Raw genomic sequence first — 20021 nt, forward strand, 5'->3', positions numbered from 1 at the left:
AGCTGAAGGGAATGCAGGTGAGGGAAGAGGCTCAGGGATATTTACAGATCAAAAAAGACTGTGTGTATATATACACTCATAGATGTTTTTCCAGGAGTACTGACAAGTCCTGGCAATGTGGATGTCATGTTACCAGGCAGCACCAGTGAGACCTACAGTCATCCTGCTCTTATAGAACTCATCCTGAAAGGTTAGCCAACAGCTCCTTCTGACTTGTTCACTTGCCCCCAGAGTCACAGAACTCGGGTACTGGCCAACCTTAATCCAATGCCCTGTGAAAAGGACCCCCCTTAGTAATTTAGGGGACGTTTCTTCCTTCTGAAGAAAATTCAGATAGAAACAAGCAATTGTTTAACATAAATAAATAAATACAAAGGTGGCGAAACCTCTTTCCCCAACTGAAGATGTACAGAAAATGCACATCTGAAAGCAGTGTCACCCGGTGTGTAGATGTTGATGGCTTAGCAAAGCCAGTGCAGTCATGGGGAGTGCACTCACTGGTTTGCTGCTTGGGGAGCTGAGATGACCTCAAAGATCTTCTCCATGAAAAAGTTAAGAAGAAGTTTATCTTGTCTGAAAAAATGAATTTTCAGAAACATGAGACTTGGTGAACTAGATTCTACCCAGAATGAAAATTGGCTGGATCGTTCTGGCAGATCAATCCTCCAGCAGAGAATACCACCACCCCAACGCCTGCTTTCTGCTTTTCATGAAATGCCCACTACCCACAGAACACATACAATCCATGACATTGTCACAGAAAGCTTTGTCTGGCTGTAGAACCTTTTCTGTCTCTCTATTTCTCTATCATCTGTGCTAGTAGAAACTAGCATCTTTTTTACTTGGCTTTATGGGACACAGAGAAGTCGTTTACAATGGAATGCAAGTTCACAATAATTTCCAAGCAGTTCTCCTAGCAGAAGTCCATTCAAATCAGAGTCAACAGCCTAGTGTCTGTGTGTGTGTGTGGGTGTGCGTGTGTGTGTGTGTGTATACTCTTGTGGTTTGCTCTAAAACAATTTCTATATTGTTTTATTTATACAAATGGTAAGCATTCATATTATTTAAATGACTTTGAACAAAACCATGTGGAATAAATAATTAAGCTACTCCTCTGGGAGCATGTGTCAGTAGGAGCCAGGGGAAAGCCAGGGAAGGCTTCCTGGAAGAGAAGGTATCTGAACTAATAAGGACTTGAACTAAGTGGTGATATCCCACCCAAAGAACAATTCTAGAAGAACTATAAAGTGACGGTCCTCTTTACACAATAAAGTCACTTGGAGAACTATAAAGAAACTTCAATTCCCAAGCCCCATTTTACACCAATTAATTGTAAAATTCTGGGCGGCTGGGAGGTGGAGCCTGGACACTGTCCCATGTAGGGTAATTAATCTGAATGGAAGGCTAGAAGTTAGAAGTGCACAAGTTGGTGTCTCATGCATAAGCATCCCTGAACCCTAGCCCCACCCACCACCTCTAGCTCTTAAGCACAAATCTCTAGTCAATTCATTAGGTTTAACTCGCTCTTCTGGAAACCATTATTATATCAAGAAGAAAAGCATCTCTTCCCAACACCTCCCCCAGACCTGCAATTCCAACAGTGGTTTAAGGAAATGATCAAGCTGGTAAAATCTTATGTTTCTTAGAGAATAACTTAATTTTAAAGAAAGTTTTTAAATTTTTGTTTTAATTTTTTTTTAAAGAAATGTTCAAAAATTTCTTACAAACCAGACCGATCAAAAAACCAGGTAAACTTAAAGCTGCTGAAATTCACACACAGAAATCCCAACTCACACAAGCCCAAGTCTTCTAGAAAGTCTTGTCTCAAACAGAGCCTTGAGCCTGGGACTTCTGATCTTTCAACTCAAGAACTGTTCCATTTCTACCACAATTTTTTTCCATAAACATTTAATTCTGAGGGATTAGGTGACCACAGGCTGAAACACACTGAGACAACAGTTTGTTGCAGTTTGTACCACAGATGACTCAACCCCAGCTGGTATTAACAGAGGGGTGGGTCCAGGTCACTGTCCCTATCTAGGCATGTGTCATATGGGGCACTGAGATCAATTCTGGGAACACAAAAGGGCGCAGGGGAGGGCAACCAGGATGGTGAAAGGCTTAAAAGAATTGGGCACATGAGAAGAACTGGGACACCTGGGCCATGCTCAGGTGCCCTCTGGAAACCATCTGAAGAATGTCATTCTCTATTGCTCTGTGTAGTGCAATGAGGACCACTGGTAGACCTCTCAGAAGGCAGACGTCTGCTCAATAGCTTGGACCATCTGAGCATGGAATGTTCACGTGGCAGCTGATGGCCACCTTCCAGGGATGCTGGAGAGGGGGTTCCCACCCTGGGTGCCAAGTTACACAGTGTTCCCTCTACATGCCTTCTAGCTCAGAGAGCCTCAAGTCACTTAGCTCCCCTCCTGAAAGCTGAGCAGCTCCCCTCTGAAAGGGAAAGTTTCTGTGGTTGAAACCCTGTCAGGCGCAGCTTCTCTCTGACTTCCCATCTGTGAAGCCACATTCTCCTGAGTGACTTTTGCTGGGAACCTCACAGAGTCCCACCCCAACTCTTATTGCTCTTAAAGGTAAAAGAGTCAGGTGTGAGGAAAACAAGACTGGACCAAAAAACAAATACAAACCAACCAAACAAAAACTCTTTCCCTGCTAATAGAGTTGTTTCCTGGCTAGGGAGCCTGAAAAATGTAGAGTCACAAAGAGGGATGGGGGCATTGCCGGTTCCCTACTGTATTCTGCCACTGGGCTCATCCTGCCTGGTCACCATGACCCTGAACTATTCCAGTCACAAGACTATTTCCCAATCAGACTTTGAACTCCTTGTCATCTCCTTGTCCCTTGTCAGGGACCTTGTCGTCTTCATTTTGACAAACTCAGGTCCTAGAAAAGTGGCTGGTCCATAAAAATCCTCAACAAATGCTTACTGAATGAAATTGTAATGGAAAAGTAGACATTGTCTAGGACAGTAAGACTTTTTAAATATATTTTATTTTTTGGATGTATCAATTTTTTCAATTATAGCTGACATTCAGTATTATTTTATATTAATTTCAGGTGTACAGTGTAGTGGTTAGACATTTATGTAATTTATGAAGTAATTCTCCCAATAAGTCTAGTACCCACATGACACCATACATAGTTATTACAATATTATTGACTATATTCCCTATGCTGTACTTTACATCCCCATGACTATTTTGTAACTACCAATTAATTCCTTCACTTTTTTTACCCAGCCCCATAACCCCTGTCCTATCTGGCAACCATCAGTTTGTTCTCTGTATCTATGAGTCTGTTTCTGTTTTGTTTGTTCATTTATTTTGTTCTTTAGATTCTATATATAAGTGAAATCATATGGTATTTGTCTTTCTCTGTCTGACTTATTTCACTTAGCATAGTACCTTCTAGATCTATCCATGTTGTCACAAATGGCAAGATTTTATTCTTTTTATGGCCAAGTAATATTCCATTGTATAAATGTATCACTTCTTTATCCAATCATCTATCGATAGGCACTTAGGTTGCTTTCATATCTTGGCTATTGTAATTAGTGCTGCAATGAACATAGAGGTGCATATATCTTTTTGAATTAGTGTTTTGGATTTCTTTGGATAAATATTCAGAATTGGAATCACTGGGTCATAAGGTAGTTTGTAATTTTTTGAGGACCCTCCAAAACATTTTCCACAGTGACTGTACCAATTTGCAATCCCACCAACAGTGCACTAGGGTTCTCTTTTCTTCACATCCTCGCCAACACTTGTTTGTTGATTTATTAATGATAGTCATTCTGAGAAGTGTAAGGTGATATCTCATTGTGGTTTTAATTTGCATTTCTTTCAAGATTAATGATGTTAAGCATCTTTTCATATATCTATTGGCCATGTGTATGTCCTCTTTGGAGAAATGTCTGTTCAGGTCCTCTGCCCATTTTTTAATTGGATTGTTTGTTGTTTTGGTGTTGAGTTGCATGAGTTCTTTACTACATCGAACTTTTTAGTTTGATGTAGTCCCATTTATTTTTTCTTATGTTTTCCTTGCCCAAGGACACAGACCAGAAAAAATATTGCTGAGAGCAATGTCAGAGAGTTTACTGCCTATGTTTTCTTCTAGGAGTTTTTTGGTTGGGCTCTTACATTTTAGTCTTTAACCCATTTTGAGCTTATTCCTGTATATGATGTAACAAAGTGGTCTAGTTTCATTTTCTGCATGTATCTGTCCAGTTTTCCCAACACCATTTATCGAAGAAACTGTCTTTATCTCATTGCATATTCTTGCTTTCTTTGTTATTGACCATAAAGTGTGGCTTTATTTCCGGTGTCTCTGTTCTGTTCTATTGATTTACGTGTCTGTTTTTAGGCCAGTACCATGCTGTTTTGATTACTATGGCCTTGTTCTATAGTTTCATATCATGTAGCATGATACCTCCAGCTTTGTTTCTCTTTCTCAAGATTGCTTTTTATATTTAGGGTCTTTTGTGGTTCCATATAAATTTTAGGATTATTTGTTCTACTTATGTGAAAAATGCCATTGGTATTTTGATACGGATTGCACTGAATCTATAAATTGCTTTGGGTAGTATGGACATTAATGATATTAATTCTTCTTGTCCATGAGTACAATAAGTTCTTCCATTTATTTGTATCTTCTACAATTTCTTTCTCTAGTGTCTTATGATTTTCTGAGTACAGGTCTTTTATCTTCTTGGTTAAATTTATTCCTATTTTTTTATGCAATTGTAAATGGGATTGTTTTCTTAATTTCTCTTTCTATAGTTCATTATTGCTGTATAAAATGCAAGTGATTTTTGAATATTAATTTTGTATCTTGCTACTTTACTGAACTCATTTATCAGTCCTAATAGTTTTTTGGTGGAATCACTCTCTATATAATATCACGTAATCTGCAAATAATGACAGGTCTACTTCTTCCTTTCCAATTTGGATGCCTTTTATCTTTTTTTTCTTGTCTGATTGCTATGGCTAGGACTTCCAATATTATGTTGAATAGAAGTGGTGAAAGTTGACATCCTTGTCTTGTTCCTGATCTTAAGGAAAACACGTTTAGTTTTTCCCTGTTGAGTATGATGTTAACTGTGGGTTTGTTATGTTGAAGTATGTTCCCTCTGTTCCCACTTTGCTAAGTATTTTTATAGTAAATGGATTTTGTCAAATCTTTTTCTGTATCTATTGAACCAACCTTGCATCCCAGGAATATATTACACCTGATCATGGTGTATGATCTTTTTAATGTATTTACTGTATTTGGTTTGCTAATATTTTGTTGAGGATTTTTGTATCTATGTTCACCAAGGATATCAACCTATAACTTTCTTTCTTTCTCTCTTTCTCTCTTTCTCTCTGTCTCTCTACCTCTCTCTCTCTCTCTCTCTCTCAATATTGTTGGCTGGTTTTGAATCAAGGTAATGGTGGCCTCGTATATGATGGAAGGCTTCCCTCCTTGTGAATTGTTTAAGAAAGATAGGTGTTCATTCTTCTTTGAATATTTAAAATTCACCTGTGAAGCCATCCAGTCCAGGACTTTTGTTTGTTGGGAGGTTTTTGATTACTGGTTCTATTTTGTTAGTAGTAACCTATCTGTTCAGATTTTCTGTTTGTTCTTGATTCAGTCTTGGAAGATTATATTTTCCTAGAAATTTATCCATTTCTTCCTGATTGCCCAATATGTTGGCAAATAACTGTTTATAACATTTTCTTATAATCCTTTGTATTTCTGTGGTGTCAGGTGTCACTTCTCTTTCATTTCTGATTTTATTTATTTGGATCTTTTTTCTTTTTTCTTAATGAGTCTGATTAAAGGTTTATCAATTGTGTTAAAATTTTGAATCTTTTCAAAGAACCAGCTCTTGGTTTCATTGGTCATTTTTAGTGTTCTTTTTTCCCCCGGCTTTATTTTGTTTATTTCTGCTCTGATCTTTATTATTTCCTTCCTTTATTCACTTTGGGCCCTATTGTTCTTTGTTTTTAGTTTCTTTAGATACAAGGTTAGATTGTTTATTTGATATTTTTCTTGTTTCTTAAGGTAGAACTGCATTGCTATGAATCCTCTTAGAACTGCTTTTACTGTGTCCCACAGATTTTGAGTCACTGTCTTTTCACTTTGATTTGTCTCAAGGTATCTTGATTTTTTTCATTGATCTCATTGCTAACCCATTCATTGTTTAGTAGCATGTTATTTATCCTCCAGGTGTTTGTGTGCTTTTCATTTTTTTCTTGTAATTGATTTCTAGTTTCTTATCATTGTGGTCAAAGCAGATGTTTGATATGATTTCAAATTTTAAATTTATTGAGACTTGTTTTGTGGCCTAACATGATCTTTCCTAGAAAATATTCCATGTGAACTTGAAAAGAATGTATATTTTGCTGCTTTGGGGTGAAATGTTGTAAACATATCAATCAAACCTATTTGGTCTAATGCGTCAATTAAGGCTGCTGTTTCCTTGTTGATTTTCTGTAAGGACGATCTATCCATTGATGTCAATGGGATGTTAAAATCCTCTATTATGACTGTATTACTGTTGATCTCTCCCTTTATGTCCATCAATATTTGTTTTACATACTTAGGTGCTCCTATGTTGTGTGCATAAATGTTTACAAGGTTTACATCCTGTTTGATTGATTCTGTTGTTGTTATGAAATGTCCTTCTTCGTCTCTTACAATAGCCTGTGTTTTAAAGTCTCTTTTGTCTGATGTAAGTATTGCTACCCAAGCTTTTAGTTTGTTTTCATTTGCATGAAATATCTTTTTCCATCCCTTTACTTTCAGTCTGTGTGTGTCTTTAGATCTGAAGTGGGTCTCCTGTAGACAGCATCTGTATACCGTGTTTCCCCGAAAATAAGACCTAGCTGGGCAATCAGCTCTAATACGTCTTTTGGAGTAAAAATTAACGTAACACCCAGTGTTATTATATTATATTATATTATATTATATTATATTATATTATATTATATTATATTATATTATATTATATTATATTATATGACTTGGTCTTATAGTAAAATAAGACTGGGTCTTATATTATTTTTTGCTGCAAAACATGTATTAGAGCTGATGGTCTAGCTAAGTCTTATTTTCAGGGAAACATGGTAGGTCTTGTTTTTTTATCCATTCAGCTACTTTATGTCTTTTGTTGGGAGCATTAATCCATTTATATTTAAAGTGATTATTGATAGGTATGTATACTAATTATTTCCATTTTATTATTCATATTTTTTCCCCTTCTTCTTAAAGAAGTCCCTTTAACATTTCTTGTAATACTGATTTGGTGGTGATGAGCTCCTTTAGCCTTTGCTTGTCTGAAAAGCTCTTTATCTCTCTTTCAGTTTTAAATGACAGACTTGTTAGGTAGAGTAGTCTTGTTGCACGTCCTTGGATTTCATCACTTTGAATATTTCATGCCAATCCCTTCTGGCCTGCAAACTTTCTGTTGAGAAATCAGTTGACAATCTTATCGGAGCTGCCTTGTAGGTAACTAACTGCCTTTCTCTTGTTGTTTTTAAGATGCTTTGGCATTTTAATTATGTTGTGTCTTTGTATGGGGCTGTTTGGGTTCATCTTGTTTGAGACTCTGTGCTTTCTGGACTTGTACATCTATTTCTTTGCCAAGTTAGGGAAGTTTTCAGTCATTACTTCTTCAAATAGGTTATCAATCTCTTGCTCTCTCTCTCTTCTCCTTTTGGTACCCTTATGATGCCAATAATGTTATGCTTGATGTTATCCAAGAGGTTCCTTAAACCATCCTCATTAATTTTTTTTTCTGTTTGCTGTTCCAATTGGATGTTTTCTACTACCTTGTCTACCAAATCACTGACTCCATCTTCTGCTTCATCTAATCTGCTGTTGATTCCTTCTAGTGTATTCTTCATTTCAGTTATTGTATTCTTCATTTCTGATTGGTTCTTTTTTATGGTTTCTAAATCCTTTCTTATGCTTACTATCTCTTTCTTGAAATTCTCACTAAGTTCCTTGAGCACCTTATAACCAGTGTTTTGAATTCTGTATCTGGTAGATCGATTGCCTACATTTCATTCAGTTCTTTTTTCTGGAGTTTTCTCCTATTCTTTCATTTGGGACGTATTTCTTTGTTTCCTCCTTTTTGTCTGCCTCTCTGTGTTTTCTTCTATGTATTAGGTAGATCTGCTATGTCTTCCAGTCTTGGTGGTGTGGCTTTATGTAGTAGGTGTACTGTGGGCCTCAGCGGCACAGTCTCCTTGATCACCTGAGCTGGGTGCTCCACGAGTGTCCCTTGATGTGTTGTATATGTCCTCCTGTTGTAGTTGAGCCTTGTTTGCTATTGGCATGTCAGTGGGTGGAACTGATCTTCAGAGGCTGATTGGCAGTGAGCACTGGCCATGACCACAGCATAGGAGCTGATATGCAGGGACTGACCCCACAGAAGGGGATTCTCCCTAGTGGGCTCTGGTGTCTGCTGAAACCTAGCTTTGGGTGTGCTGCTTGTAGAGCTAATTGGGTGGTGCTCTGTTGTGGCCTAAAGCTGGCCTCCAAGTGTGTTGGTTCTGGGGCCTCTTGGGAAGGGCTCTGATGCAAGACAAGGCCAGCCACTGCCTGTGACTGCCAACGGCTACCTGGTAGAAGCTACAAAGTGATCAGTCATTGGTAACTTCCACTGCTGGACCTGGAGGTGTGAACTGAGGCCAGCTGCTACAAATACCGGGCCTGGGACAGTGCAGTAAAATGGGCAGGATACCCTGAGACCTGTTGCTGCCTGCCAGCTGTCCCTAAGGCTTGGGCAGTGTGTGAGTTTTGTGAAGAGGGGCCTCAGAGAGTTATCAGAGTGGAGCAAGTGTAGTTCACCAGGCTAATGCAGATTCAGCATTGGCTGTGTGGGGAGAGGGCTCAACACAGAGACAATGGAGGCTGTCTCTTTAGCCCTTACCCTGAAGCCACACAACTCAATTTCTCCCTGTATGTCTCTGGAGCCTCCTGATCTGCTATCCCTCTACTGGAGCCCAGGGTGTACCTGCAAACAAATGACCCTGTGCACTGGCCCTTTAAGAGGACACCTAGGTTTCCAGCAGCCTCCTGTTTCACCTGGATGGATGGAATCCTCACTTATTTTCATAGCCAGATGTTGTGAGGGCTCCTTTTCCTGGCACTAGTGCTCTGGGCTGAGAAACCCGATGTGGGGATGGGAACGCCTTGCTCCTCAGGGGGAGCTCTGCAGCTGAGGTATCCCTCCTGATTCTCAACTGCCACACACTGGTATGGGGCCAGGCTGTTCTGAGTCTCTGCCCCTCCTACCAGTCTCAACATGGCTTCTTCTTTATATCCTTAGTTATACGACTTCTATTCAGCTAGTCTTCAGATGATTCTCCAGGTTGATTGTTCTATAATTTCATTGTAATTTTGATATGGTCATGGGAGAAGGTAAGCACAACATTTACCTACTCTGCCACCTTGACCAGAACCTGGATGTATGAACAGCTAGACTTAAATGACTGTGTACATCTCACCAAAGCCCACATTCACTAAAAGAAAAATATAAATAAATAAATAAAAAGCATTTAATTACCCAATATCCTTTGTATACAATACAAAAAAGCCAAGTGGTCTCTTTACCCCAAAGATGGGCCTTCCCATTATATCCTACAACCTCCTTCTATGGATGAACATTACTTGGCTTTCTTTCTCATGTTTCCTTCCTTCACAGACCTAATAAAGTGGAACAAGCCTGTTGGCTTCAAATGAGCTGGGCTAAAGCTTCTTTCTGGCTTATTTCCAGGCTGCTATGACAAGTGTTTGCATGTTGAGACAGACACTCAGTTTGTCTAAAGTTTTAGTTGGACAGAAATGTCCACTCACAGCATGTAAGCAGTGTGTGGAATTTGCTGCTATATGGATTCCAGGATGTCACACACTGGACATGGAGTTTCAGATGAAAGACCAGGGAGCTGTATAACCAGCGATGAGATGCATGGAATCTGGAGGCTTAGTTACATGTTCCTGAACTGAAATCTTTCTTCTTGCTATAGAATTTTCATTTATACAATGCAGTCCACCAGACAAGTCTTACTGCTGCTACTCTTATTGTCCATAGCTACCAATAACTGAACAGATACTATGTGCCAGGTGTAAATACATACAACAACCCCATAACATAGGTACCATTATCACCTTCATTTCACATAAAATGAAAGGGAGGCCCAAAGAAACTCCTCCCCACCAAGATAGTGACTTTTTCTTCTTCAATAAAATGTTAGTGTGGGAGAAAGACAATAAATCTACAGTCTCTTTTCTTGTACATAAGTGTCTGTAGTATTTCAAACAGGCCTCAGTTATACACCAGAGACATGGCAATGAATAGTTTAAACTATTAAAATTTTCTTAAGTGATTTTGGCTCTCACTTTTCCAAGTCCTTACCAAACCCTTCACATACTATGTGCCAGAATTAAGAATTGTCTCATCATTTTTTGCCCTCTTCTGTTAAATGAAATAACAAAATTTGGGATCACTTTTATTGCAACTGCCATTTGTTTTTTTTTAAGCCAAGGGCCATACTCTGAGGTCCTTTATTGTCTCTACTTTCATTTTCTCAGGTGGGAGAGCCCTTTGCTGGTGATTGCAGCTTGGTGGCTTCACTTATAGTTAAGTCCCATATTCCACTGACTTCACTGGTCTATAAATTTGGAAGGAAGCCGCCTAAGGAATATATGACATTATGAAGCTTCTCACATGGAGGAGCGATTACAGGCAGGTGTTTTGTTTGATTTTCTGTTTTGTTGTTGTTGTTGAGTGTGTGTATGTTTCATTTTGGATGAAAGGAAAGGAAAGGAAAAAAGAACTGTTAAGAGTTTTCCAGGAACAAATGGGTTCCAAAGATCTCTTGTCATTGGAAATGTTTAGGCAGAAGCTGGACAATGACTTGGAAGGGATTTTGTAGAGATGGTTGGACTAGATCAGTGTTTCCCGAAATGGAGTAAATACGGTGGTTATTTATTTATTCTGGCGGTACAGAAACCCCTCCTTAATTTTAATTCACATGGTGAGAAAGTCACTCTTCTAAATTCTCTTTCAATCCTTTGGATTACAGGTAAGAAAAAGTCTTATTTTGGTGCTCACGTGTTATTTAACACTTCGCTAACATTTGCACCCCGCCCCTCAACCCTTTTGAAATGAGTGACTAGTTTCAGGCACTCAGAGCCTTTGGCAGGCAATAGTATCAATCTAGACTTTCATTACATTGTAATTTATTATCTCCTTCACAAGACAAGTAATAGGAAAGGAGGTATCCATTTTCCATAATGATTTGAGGCATTGGAAGAAAAGTAGGTTGATTTAAAGAACATTTTCAGTAAATGATGGAAATACCATGATTCAAAAAATCAGATTTGGGATCATGTTCTTAAAATTAATTCAATTGTCTCTTTTTTTTGCTGGGAGTACAGAGGACTATCCTTAGACCCTATAGTTGAAACTGGAATTTGCTTACATATATTGTATAATCTAAGGCATGTGAGGAAGCTTCCCCCTCTGCACCCAACACCCATCTTGTATGCATGGATCTTCTGTGCCTAGCTCAGCTCTGACAGTAAGGGCTCAAAAACTAGCTGTGAATAAATGAATGAATGAATGAATAAATGAATGTTAAAAGATAAACTTCATACATGTTATAATCCTACCTCCAGTGTACCCTAGCATAGGCTCCAGACATTACTGCTACTTTTACTGTTGCTGTTGAGACCCCTCCCCCCCCTACTGACCTTTTACTTACAATTTGCCCAATTCCACAGTGATTGCTTGTCAAAAGTGATCCTCCCCCCTTGCAGAAAACTGGAGATACAAAAGGTTTTTTCTTAGGAGACGGAGGAGTGTACACTTAGCATGAGAAAAGACGAAAGCACTAATTTTCTGAAAAGATTCAGAAGTAAAGAGGAGGTGATAGCTATGACTACACAACACAGCCTGAAAAGGAGTTTAATTATTATCTAGTGAATTTAATCAGGCTAATCCAGCCAAACAAACTCATATTTTTGGCAAGAAATATTTAGTTTGGCTGACTTTCCTGACCAAATCAATAGAAACTGGTGCCAAACCCCTATTTTATTGTGTGGTGTGTTGGCACAGACATATTTTTCTTGTTCAAAGAAAAGGTACTTGAGTACAAAATCTAGCCATTAGGCTTTCTCCCAGCTTCCCTCTGGCAGCTTCTGGAATGCTAATATACACCAAGGATGCTAGGGAAGAATGGAATGTCAAATTCAGGAAAAGGAGAACATGGCTCGCAGGGGCTTTAGAGCCACAACTCACAAACACGGTTGTTTCAAGTACAAAAACCTACCTTAGATATCTGAGAGTTTAAACGTGACTTTAGGATAGTTAAATGTACAGAGTCTTCTAAAACAAAGTGCCTAATACAAGAAATGCAATAAGGGTTTTATCCATTTCAGTTTCTGTCTGAACAGACCCTAGGACTTTCGAACTGAAGAGCATTAAGTTTGTCAAGCATTTTTCCCATTGGAAAATGCTTTTTATGGAAGCATACCCTCTGAGCTCTTCTTCCGGTGTTCCCGTCAGGTGCAGAAAAGACCAGCACAGCTGTGACACAATGTGGTGACACCCAGAAGATGGAGAGGAGAAGGTTTCCAATAGCTGTTGGTTTAGCAATAAATGTGGTATTTGGTAGCTGACTCCACGTTGAACTAAACTTTGGCATGGAACTGTCGATAGTGAAATAAGGTAACGTACGAAACCCAGTGCTAGCCTGATCAGCGCACAAGTTTACAACAGTGCATTTCTTATAAATTATCGCACTGACACTCAAACCTGAGTTCTAATTTTGGTAGCCTGAGGGTTGGACTGGACCTGCAGATGTGCTTTGTTTGGTTTGCAGTGTTTTGTCCTGTTAATTATATCAACACAGTAAAATCTAGAGGTTCTTAAAATTTTTTGGATTTCTGGATTCTCTTGAAAAATGAGAAGACTTGGCCCTTGGTGACACATGGCTGGAGCTGACACTTTTAAGGTCACAATTGTCTCCTTGCCTCCCTTTATCTACACTATTCTGCAGCTGGGTCACTTTCTACTTATCATACTTGCCCATGTTACTTCATCTGTCGAAGAGAAATATTTCTCTGTATCCATGACTCTATCAAAGTAGGAAAACAAACAGTAGCCTGAAATGGGAGTTATATATATATGTCACCTGCTTGGCCACTGGAGGCATTTGAGTTTGCTTTTCCATTCTAAAATAGTGGACCCCCACTTTGGTCCCTCCCTAGGCAACACATTCTTTAGTAACATCTTTCAACACACACAGGGATCCTCCAAGGCTGTGTGCAATTTGTAGAAGTACCTCCTCTCTCTCATTCTCACTGGATCATATCCTGCTGTGGTTTAGAATCATTGTACTTAAAACTCTGAAGGAAATTCTTATCGAATCAACCATTCATTCTAATTAATCATAAGTACCTAAATTACTGTGTAGCCTGGAAATTACTGCTTTGAGACTAACACCTTAAAAAGATGCTTGGTAAACTAAATAATTATGCCCCTTGTCTTAACACAGTTCTGAAAAAGAGCTGACACTCTCTTAATGGTCCTAAGTGACAGCATTCCCAACTTGCAATTAGGTTACATCATAGAAGTTCATTTTATATTGGTTGCTTGCAGCTTATAATTCCTTTCTCTTTAACATTATTATAAATGATGATTTCTCCAAGGTTTACCCACAAATTGCCTCTTAATCAGGCAAAAGGGATTGTGTCATGTTATTTTTTCCTGCATAATTACTCAGCGAAAGCTCTTATTCCTTCAGTAAAGTTGATGTATTAAGTATTAGGAAATTTCACTTCAAGATAACTGCCCACTAGGATCACTACTAAGGGGAAGTAACATTTTCTCAAATTGTACCTAATGGGGGCTTTCCCCTTACAAAGGGTAAAACAGTGGGTTTTTAGCACAATTACTAGCAAGCAGAAACCTCTAAACACTGGGCCCACCCTTGAAGAGCCAGGATAAAGGAACCCAGGACCCCTCAGCTTGTATCCAGGACAACTGCAGGTACTCAACTCAGACACCGGCCAGTAGGGATGGTGAAGGCGGACTCCTTGCTCCACGAAATATAAATGGCAGATATGAGTTCTGTCCTCTAGGTGCTTACTGCAAAGAAGATGTTTCCCAGAGAAATGGCAGCACATGGATAATACAATGAAGTTGTGCCCTCATCTCAGCATTTATCTAGCTTCCATAGTAAGAACTGAGACTGACATGATTACCCCTGGTCAGTGGTGGGCAGAACAGTTTCAAAAACAAGTGCTCCAAACCCTCCTGTCTGCAGGATGGTTTTATGGGCAGTTCTTCCCCCAATGGGAGCTTCCTGCACATGCAATCACTTGTTTAAAGACGTGGGCAAGTGGAAGCCAGCAGAGCGCTATGGCTCGGAGGAAAAATCTGACATAGTTTCTGTCCAAGTAATGGCCAGCCCCTCTAAGGCATGTGGTAGTTAGAATCTGGCCCCATGACTTTTGAGTTGTACTATGAAGTTTTAATTACACAGAGATCTTGAAAGGAGATAACAAATATCCCTGAGAGCTCCCTAAGTGGGGAAAAGATGTGCAGAGCCAGTTCACATAGGTGGAGTGACTTGCCTAAGAGGGCCCAGTAAGCCAAGGGTGGAAAAGAGACCAGGGTCAGGAATACCTGAGTCCTGGGCTTTAGCTACAGACCCAGAAACCATCCTGCTGGGGCAGTGTCTATGGACTTTCATTCTCCAAGTCAGAGATGTGCTGCGAGGAAAGAGAAGAGTGGGCAGGAAGGAATGCACACTAACATTTTTCTGAAACCTCTTGGCTCCATTTGTATTCACCAATCGCATATACAAATGACTCTAGCCAATTTCCCATGCAGGAGTAAATTGTTATCTCACTGCCATAGAAAATAGAATCCTACCCAGCAAAGTTTCTACTTGTTGAAAATCCAAGTATCAACTGACAAAATATCGGGATGGGGAAAATCTCCCACCCCCTCCCCATTCTCCCACCAGCGTAAAAAGCAATGGGGGTGTGTGAACAACTGGAGGAGGAAATGAAATCATGCGGGTTCACCAGGAAAAGATAAAGTGTCCGTGGCAGCAGAGTTGGTGAATGTGTTGTGGGCATTACCTCTTGATGAGGCTTCCAAGAAGGCTCCCGCTCAAGTCCTGGTGGCTCTGAGAACAAGCATTCTTGCATCAATAGCTAATAGGCTGTCCAACCAGATGTTATCTGGGTGGGATAAGAGGGTGAGAAAACAGACCTGTTGTACGCTGTTGTCAACTATATGGCTGTGGTCAGAGAAGGCTGGTTGTGTAGTGTTTAGCAGGGCACCTCTTTCATAGTGAGGCAGACCAGATTACGTGGTTGTTTAAATCCGTTTCCTCTTGTGATTGGTAAAATACGAGTTATAATCATTCATGCATTACTAAAGCCTCCTTTCCACCATTTTGAAAGGACTTTTTCTTTTTTCTAGAACAGAGCATGCATCCAGCAGAAACCTAAAGCATTTGTTTTTCTAAGCAATCTTTTGTAATAAGCACACTTTTAACAAAACTGCCTAAGGTACCTGTGACAAGACTGGAGATGATAAGTGGTAACACCAACATCTGTAACATCCTCATCAGAAGTTCCCCAGGAAAGGAGAAGTACTTGACTTCCCGGTAGCTCATTCTGTATGGTCGGAGGGCAAATCCAAGGATTGTACCTGAGGGAAAAATAAAAGAAGAAAAATTGTCTCTTTTGAAACTGAAGTAACAGCCCTAGAAAAATGAGCAAGTATTTGGCTGGTGATCATGCCGGTCTGACAAGAGCAAATTTATTTAAGCAGCAAATGTTTGTGCTGCTGTGAGAGCAAGGGCTGTGCCTATATTCAGGCTTAGCCTGGGAGGGTCTGGCTGAATCCAGGGCTTCATGCAGAACTTACAGAAACCATTTTTTCCTGGTTTTAGCAAATGAAAAATTTCTTTGTCTAACTTAAATGCAGGGGAGCCAAGTTTGACATGAGTTACGAAGATTGGCATAACTAGGAGACAAATCATGTATCTATGAACAAGGCCATAAAAACATAAAAGTCTTATTATGAAGTTCTTTTTTAACAACAGATGTTAGAACGGCTAGCATAACCACTTATAAAGGATAGTATAATTTTATCTTTTTCCAATTAAAAAAACCTCCTCTTGTTCACATTGTTAATCCATTTTCATCATCTCCCTGCCTGTAACCACACTTTCAGTCTACATGGTCTTGATATCACCTTGGCAACTGTATTGTACAGACTTGTTAGTTGCTGGCAAGAAAAGACTGCAAAATGAACAAAGATTTTTTTTTCCCCAAAAAAAATTTCCCCTGAAAACTTAGGGGAAAATAGAGAAAAGAGAAAGCAATTTTCCCCTTCTGCTCCTGGAATTTTAAAATATATTTTTAAAATGACAACTTTATATGTAAATCGAATTAAGCACGCTACCTTTTGAAATGTTTGGAAATTAACACAGGTATTGAACAAATTTACTTTCCCTAACTTACTTTCCTTGCCCAAGAAAATTTACTTATTCCATTAACATAAATACCTGGGGTACCAAAAAAATGTATACATATGACTTGTATCCATCTTTTGGTATCAGTATATATTGAGTATTACAATTTTAATACAGTTTTTTTCCTTTCTTAAAATGTGCATACATGTTTTTGTCACCCTCTGTATTTTCAATTCTTTTTGCCCAGCTATTCCTAAAATGTATGAGTTATAGAGAAGAATTGAGTTATCTAGAAGACAGATTTGGGGGAAGGGAAGAAAACATTGTAGATACAAGTTTTCCAAAGGATGCAAGCAATCCTTTAAGGAAACTGAATCATCCTAACTTGTTATGAAATGGGCTTCTTCTCTTATGAAATGCGACATGAGGTTTACTTCAATTGTCACTCAACTCCAATTTCAACTCTTGGGTCTCAGCAACCATGAAGTATCTATTCTTTGATTACATAACTGTGATATTCCAATTGAGAGTCTAAATCTATGTGACTAGAAAATCCGGCAGATCCAGTTTTCAGGGCCTTCAGGAAAATATTTATTGCTTTTTCCTAATGTAATAGTAATATGTTGAAGAGAGAAAGTTTGATTTGGAAAATGTAGAAAAGTGTAGGCAAAAGTCTGCCCATATTGGTTCTACCACTTAAATAGCACACAGCTAATGCTTACTGAGCTTTTAGTATTAATATATGCCAGGCATGGTTTACAGTGTTAGTAAATTTAATCCTTACAAAAACCCCAGGAGGTGGGTACTATTTTACCACCAATTTACTGAGGTAAAAATCTAATCACAGTGAACTTAAAATTTGCCTAATTGCAATAGTTACTCAAGATCAGAGTCAAGTACTGGTAGCTACACAAGTTGACAGAGCCGGGATTTAAACTCAGGCAGTTTGGACTCAGATCTCACATTCTTGACCACTTCACACACTTCCTGCCTCTTCAGTAGAGCAAAGACAACCACTGTCAGTGCTTCAGTGAGTTTCTTTCTAGAATGTTCCTATACAGAGTTAAATATATGGAAATCACATAGAATATACTTTTCCACATATGGTCAACATAAACTTCACTTTTAGGCCTCATGTATCAGATTAATGATTGAATTAAAATTTACTTAATACTTTATTGTTGAACACTTAGGTTGTTCAGTATTTTTCACTTTTTAAAAAAAACACCATGATGAATATATGAAGGTTGTTTTCTATATAGGACTATATTTTTTTAGTGTAGTTTAGAGAAAGTAAACCAGTGCACTAAAGAATATGACTACCTCAATTCCTATTATCAAATTGCTTTCCCAGTGGGTTGGCCCAGCAGTTTAATGCTCCGTTAGTGAATGAGAAGGATTTTTATTTTCTATACCTCAAGGAGCTTATCATAAACATTTATTAAAACAAGCAAAATTTACGAATGTGATGAGCAAATAGTACGCGTTTTTATTTTCCTTTTAATTTACTTAATATATAATGATATCAACCGTTTCTTCCAATTGTATTTTCTCCAAGCATTTTCTAAGTCCTAATAATTTAAGAGTTTATGTATGTGTGTGTATGTATTTGGTTTAGATTCTTTATGTAATAAAAATAACCACCCTTTGCCTATGTGTAGCATAATATTTGCTAAAACTATTTTTCTAATTTGCTTGCCATATATTATTACTTTAAAATATACAAGTGTTCTGCATTTTTATAAAATTTATATTAGCTGATTTCCTCAAGAGTTATAAACTTTAATTTCTCTCCCCTACCCAAGTTTAATAAATCTTTAACTAATTTTTCCTTTTTTGTTTGCTTGCTTTGTTTTAAAATATTGAACCTTTACTCCTCCTGGAGCTTACGTTATGGTAAGGCATTTAATTCCAATTTTCAGTGTGCATTTTTCAACACAGAAGCATCAACAGCACATAGGAATAATAAAAGGCTCTGGTTATATCTAGATCTTTCTTCCTTATTCATATAAAGGCCAAATCACACTGAGATATGTGCTTCATCTTATAATAGATACTTACAAAATTTACTTCTAGTCAAATATAATTTCACTGGAATTGATTATATTTTCTGATCTTTATTTAAATGCATTTTAACTTTTGTCACTCAACTATAACAAAAAATATGCACAGTAAACACAGGAAACTCATTTGGTCATTTGGAATTTGAACATATCAAACTATTAGGAATTTTCAATATCCTTCAAGTAAAATTTTAAGACCAGGTTTGCTTTGACAAGGTCATCTCTAAGTTGGCTGTTATTAGAAATATATTTACTCGTGCACAACATTTCGAAGAGTGGGTGGGATCCCGGCTAGTCCACAAAACCTATTTAAGTTACAATTTAGATGAAAAAAATTGATAGAATAGCTGCTCTACCGATAATGCAGATTCTAGAAGCAAGAGCAAGTCAATGTAATGAAGGAAGGGATTGTTTTCTCTAAATATTAGGAGCACCTGATCCCATCCTCCCAAGTCTAATCGGTGCCAAGACTGACTCTCCTCTCCTCTCTGCAACCACACCAGCTGTGTCCAGCCTCTTTCCCTCCCTGGGTGCTCTGTGTACCTTCTCTCCTCTGTCCCAATCAAACCCTGCATTTACTCAGGGCAACCAATTTTCATCTACCTATGTGTTAGGAGGTAAAGTAAGTCGGCTCAGTGAATGGATTCCGGGCACTGTGTGAAGTTAAATCTCTTAACTCTCCAATCTGCCAAATACATATTTAATGGGGCAACAGCAAGACAATCAGGGAGGCAAAGTCTCAAGAGGTGGTGATACTTTTCTTTCATCTCCTTCCAGTCAACAAGCTGGTCTTGCTTGGACGCTTAGTCCAGGCATCAGCTACTAGAATGTCTCAGTTTCTTTATATTTTCCAATGCAGAACCCACATTTCTTAAAAAGCTCTTCTTTATAATAGGCATAGCAGAGCGGACACATCATTCATTTATAAGGTATAGTTTTAGGTTAATGCTTTGAAGACAGGAGTTGTTCAGAGGAATCAGTGTTGTTCCTGACTCCGCTTTGGTCTGTTTACTCTCTCTGGGTTTACCAAGCGAGCCATTTCTACTCTTGGAGAAGAGGTCATGTTGGGGAAAGGGAAAACTGATGGAGCCCTGACTTCATGTTAATGGTGGCATGATCCTCATTACAACTTTATGAGGTAGATATTACCATGTCTAGTTTCAAGGTGAAGACACTAATGCTCAGAAGTTAGTTAACCTGCTCAAGGTTACAGAGCTAGTAAGAGGGATTCTAAACAAAGCTCAGTGCCCTTTCTACCACATGTTAATGCCTCTCCAACACAAACACATCCTTGCAGCCTGGGCCTGGGAATCTAGGAAATATCTTAACTGGAATGTTTAAGGTGGTCAAATTCTCCAATGAGTCTGGTTCCTGCGTCTTCACCATCTCTAACCCCTAAATCGTAGAAGCATTTGAGTAATAATCTTGGGTATGCTACAGATGTCCTGGA

General features: G+C 38.6%; 1 protein-coding gene across 1 annotated transcript in view; it reads right to left on the reverse strand.

Moving 5' to 3' along the window:
- SLC1A3 (solute carrier family 1 member 3) overlaps positions 1-20021 on the reverse strand; it is an 81167-nt gene that overhangs the window by 44585 nt on the left and 16561 nt on the right. The window contains exon 3 of the mRNA XM_081053768.1: positions 15602-15739. Within this exon, the coding sequence (XP_080909894.1) occupies positions 15602-15739 (138 nt within the window). The remainder of the gene's footprint in view (positions 1-15601; positions 15740-20021) is intronic.

This window comes from Rhinolophus hipposideros, assembly GCF_964194185.1.
Source record: "Rhinolophus hipposideros genome assembly, chromosome: 7".
Taxonomy (NCBI): domain Eukaryota; kingdom Metazoa; phylum Chordata; class Mammalia; order Chiroptera; family Rhinolophidae; genus Rhinolophus; species Rhinolophus hipposideros.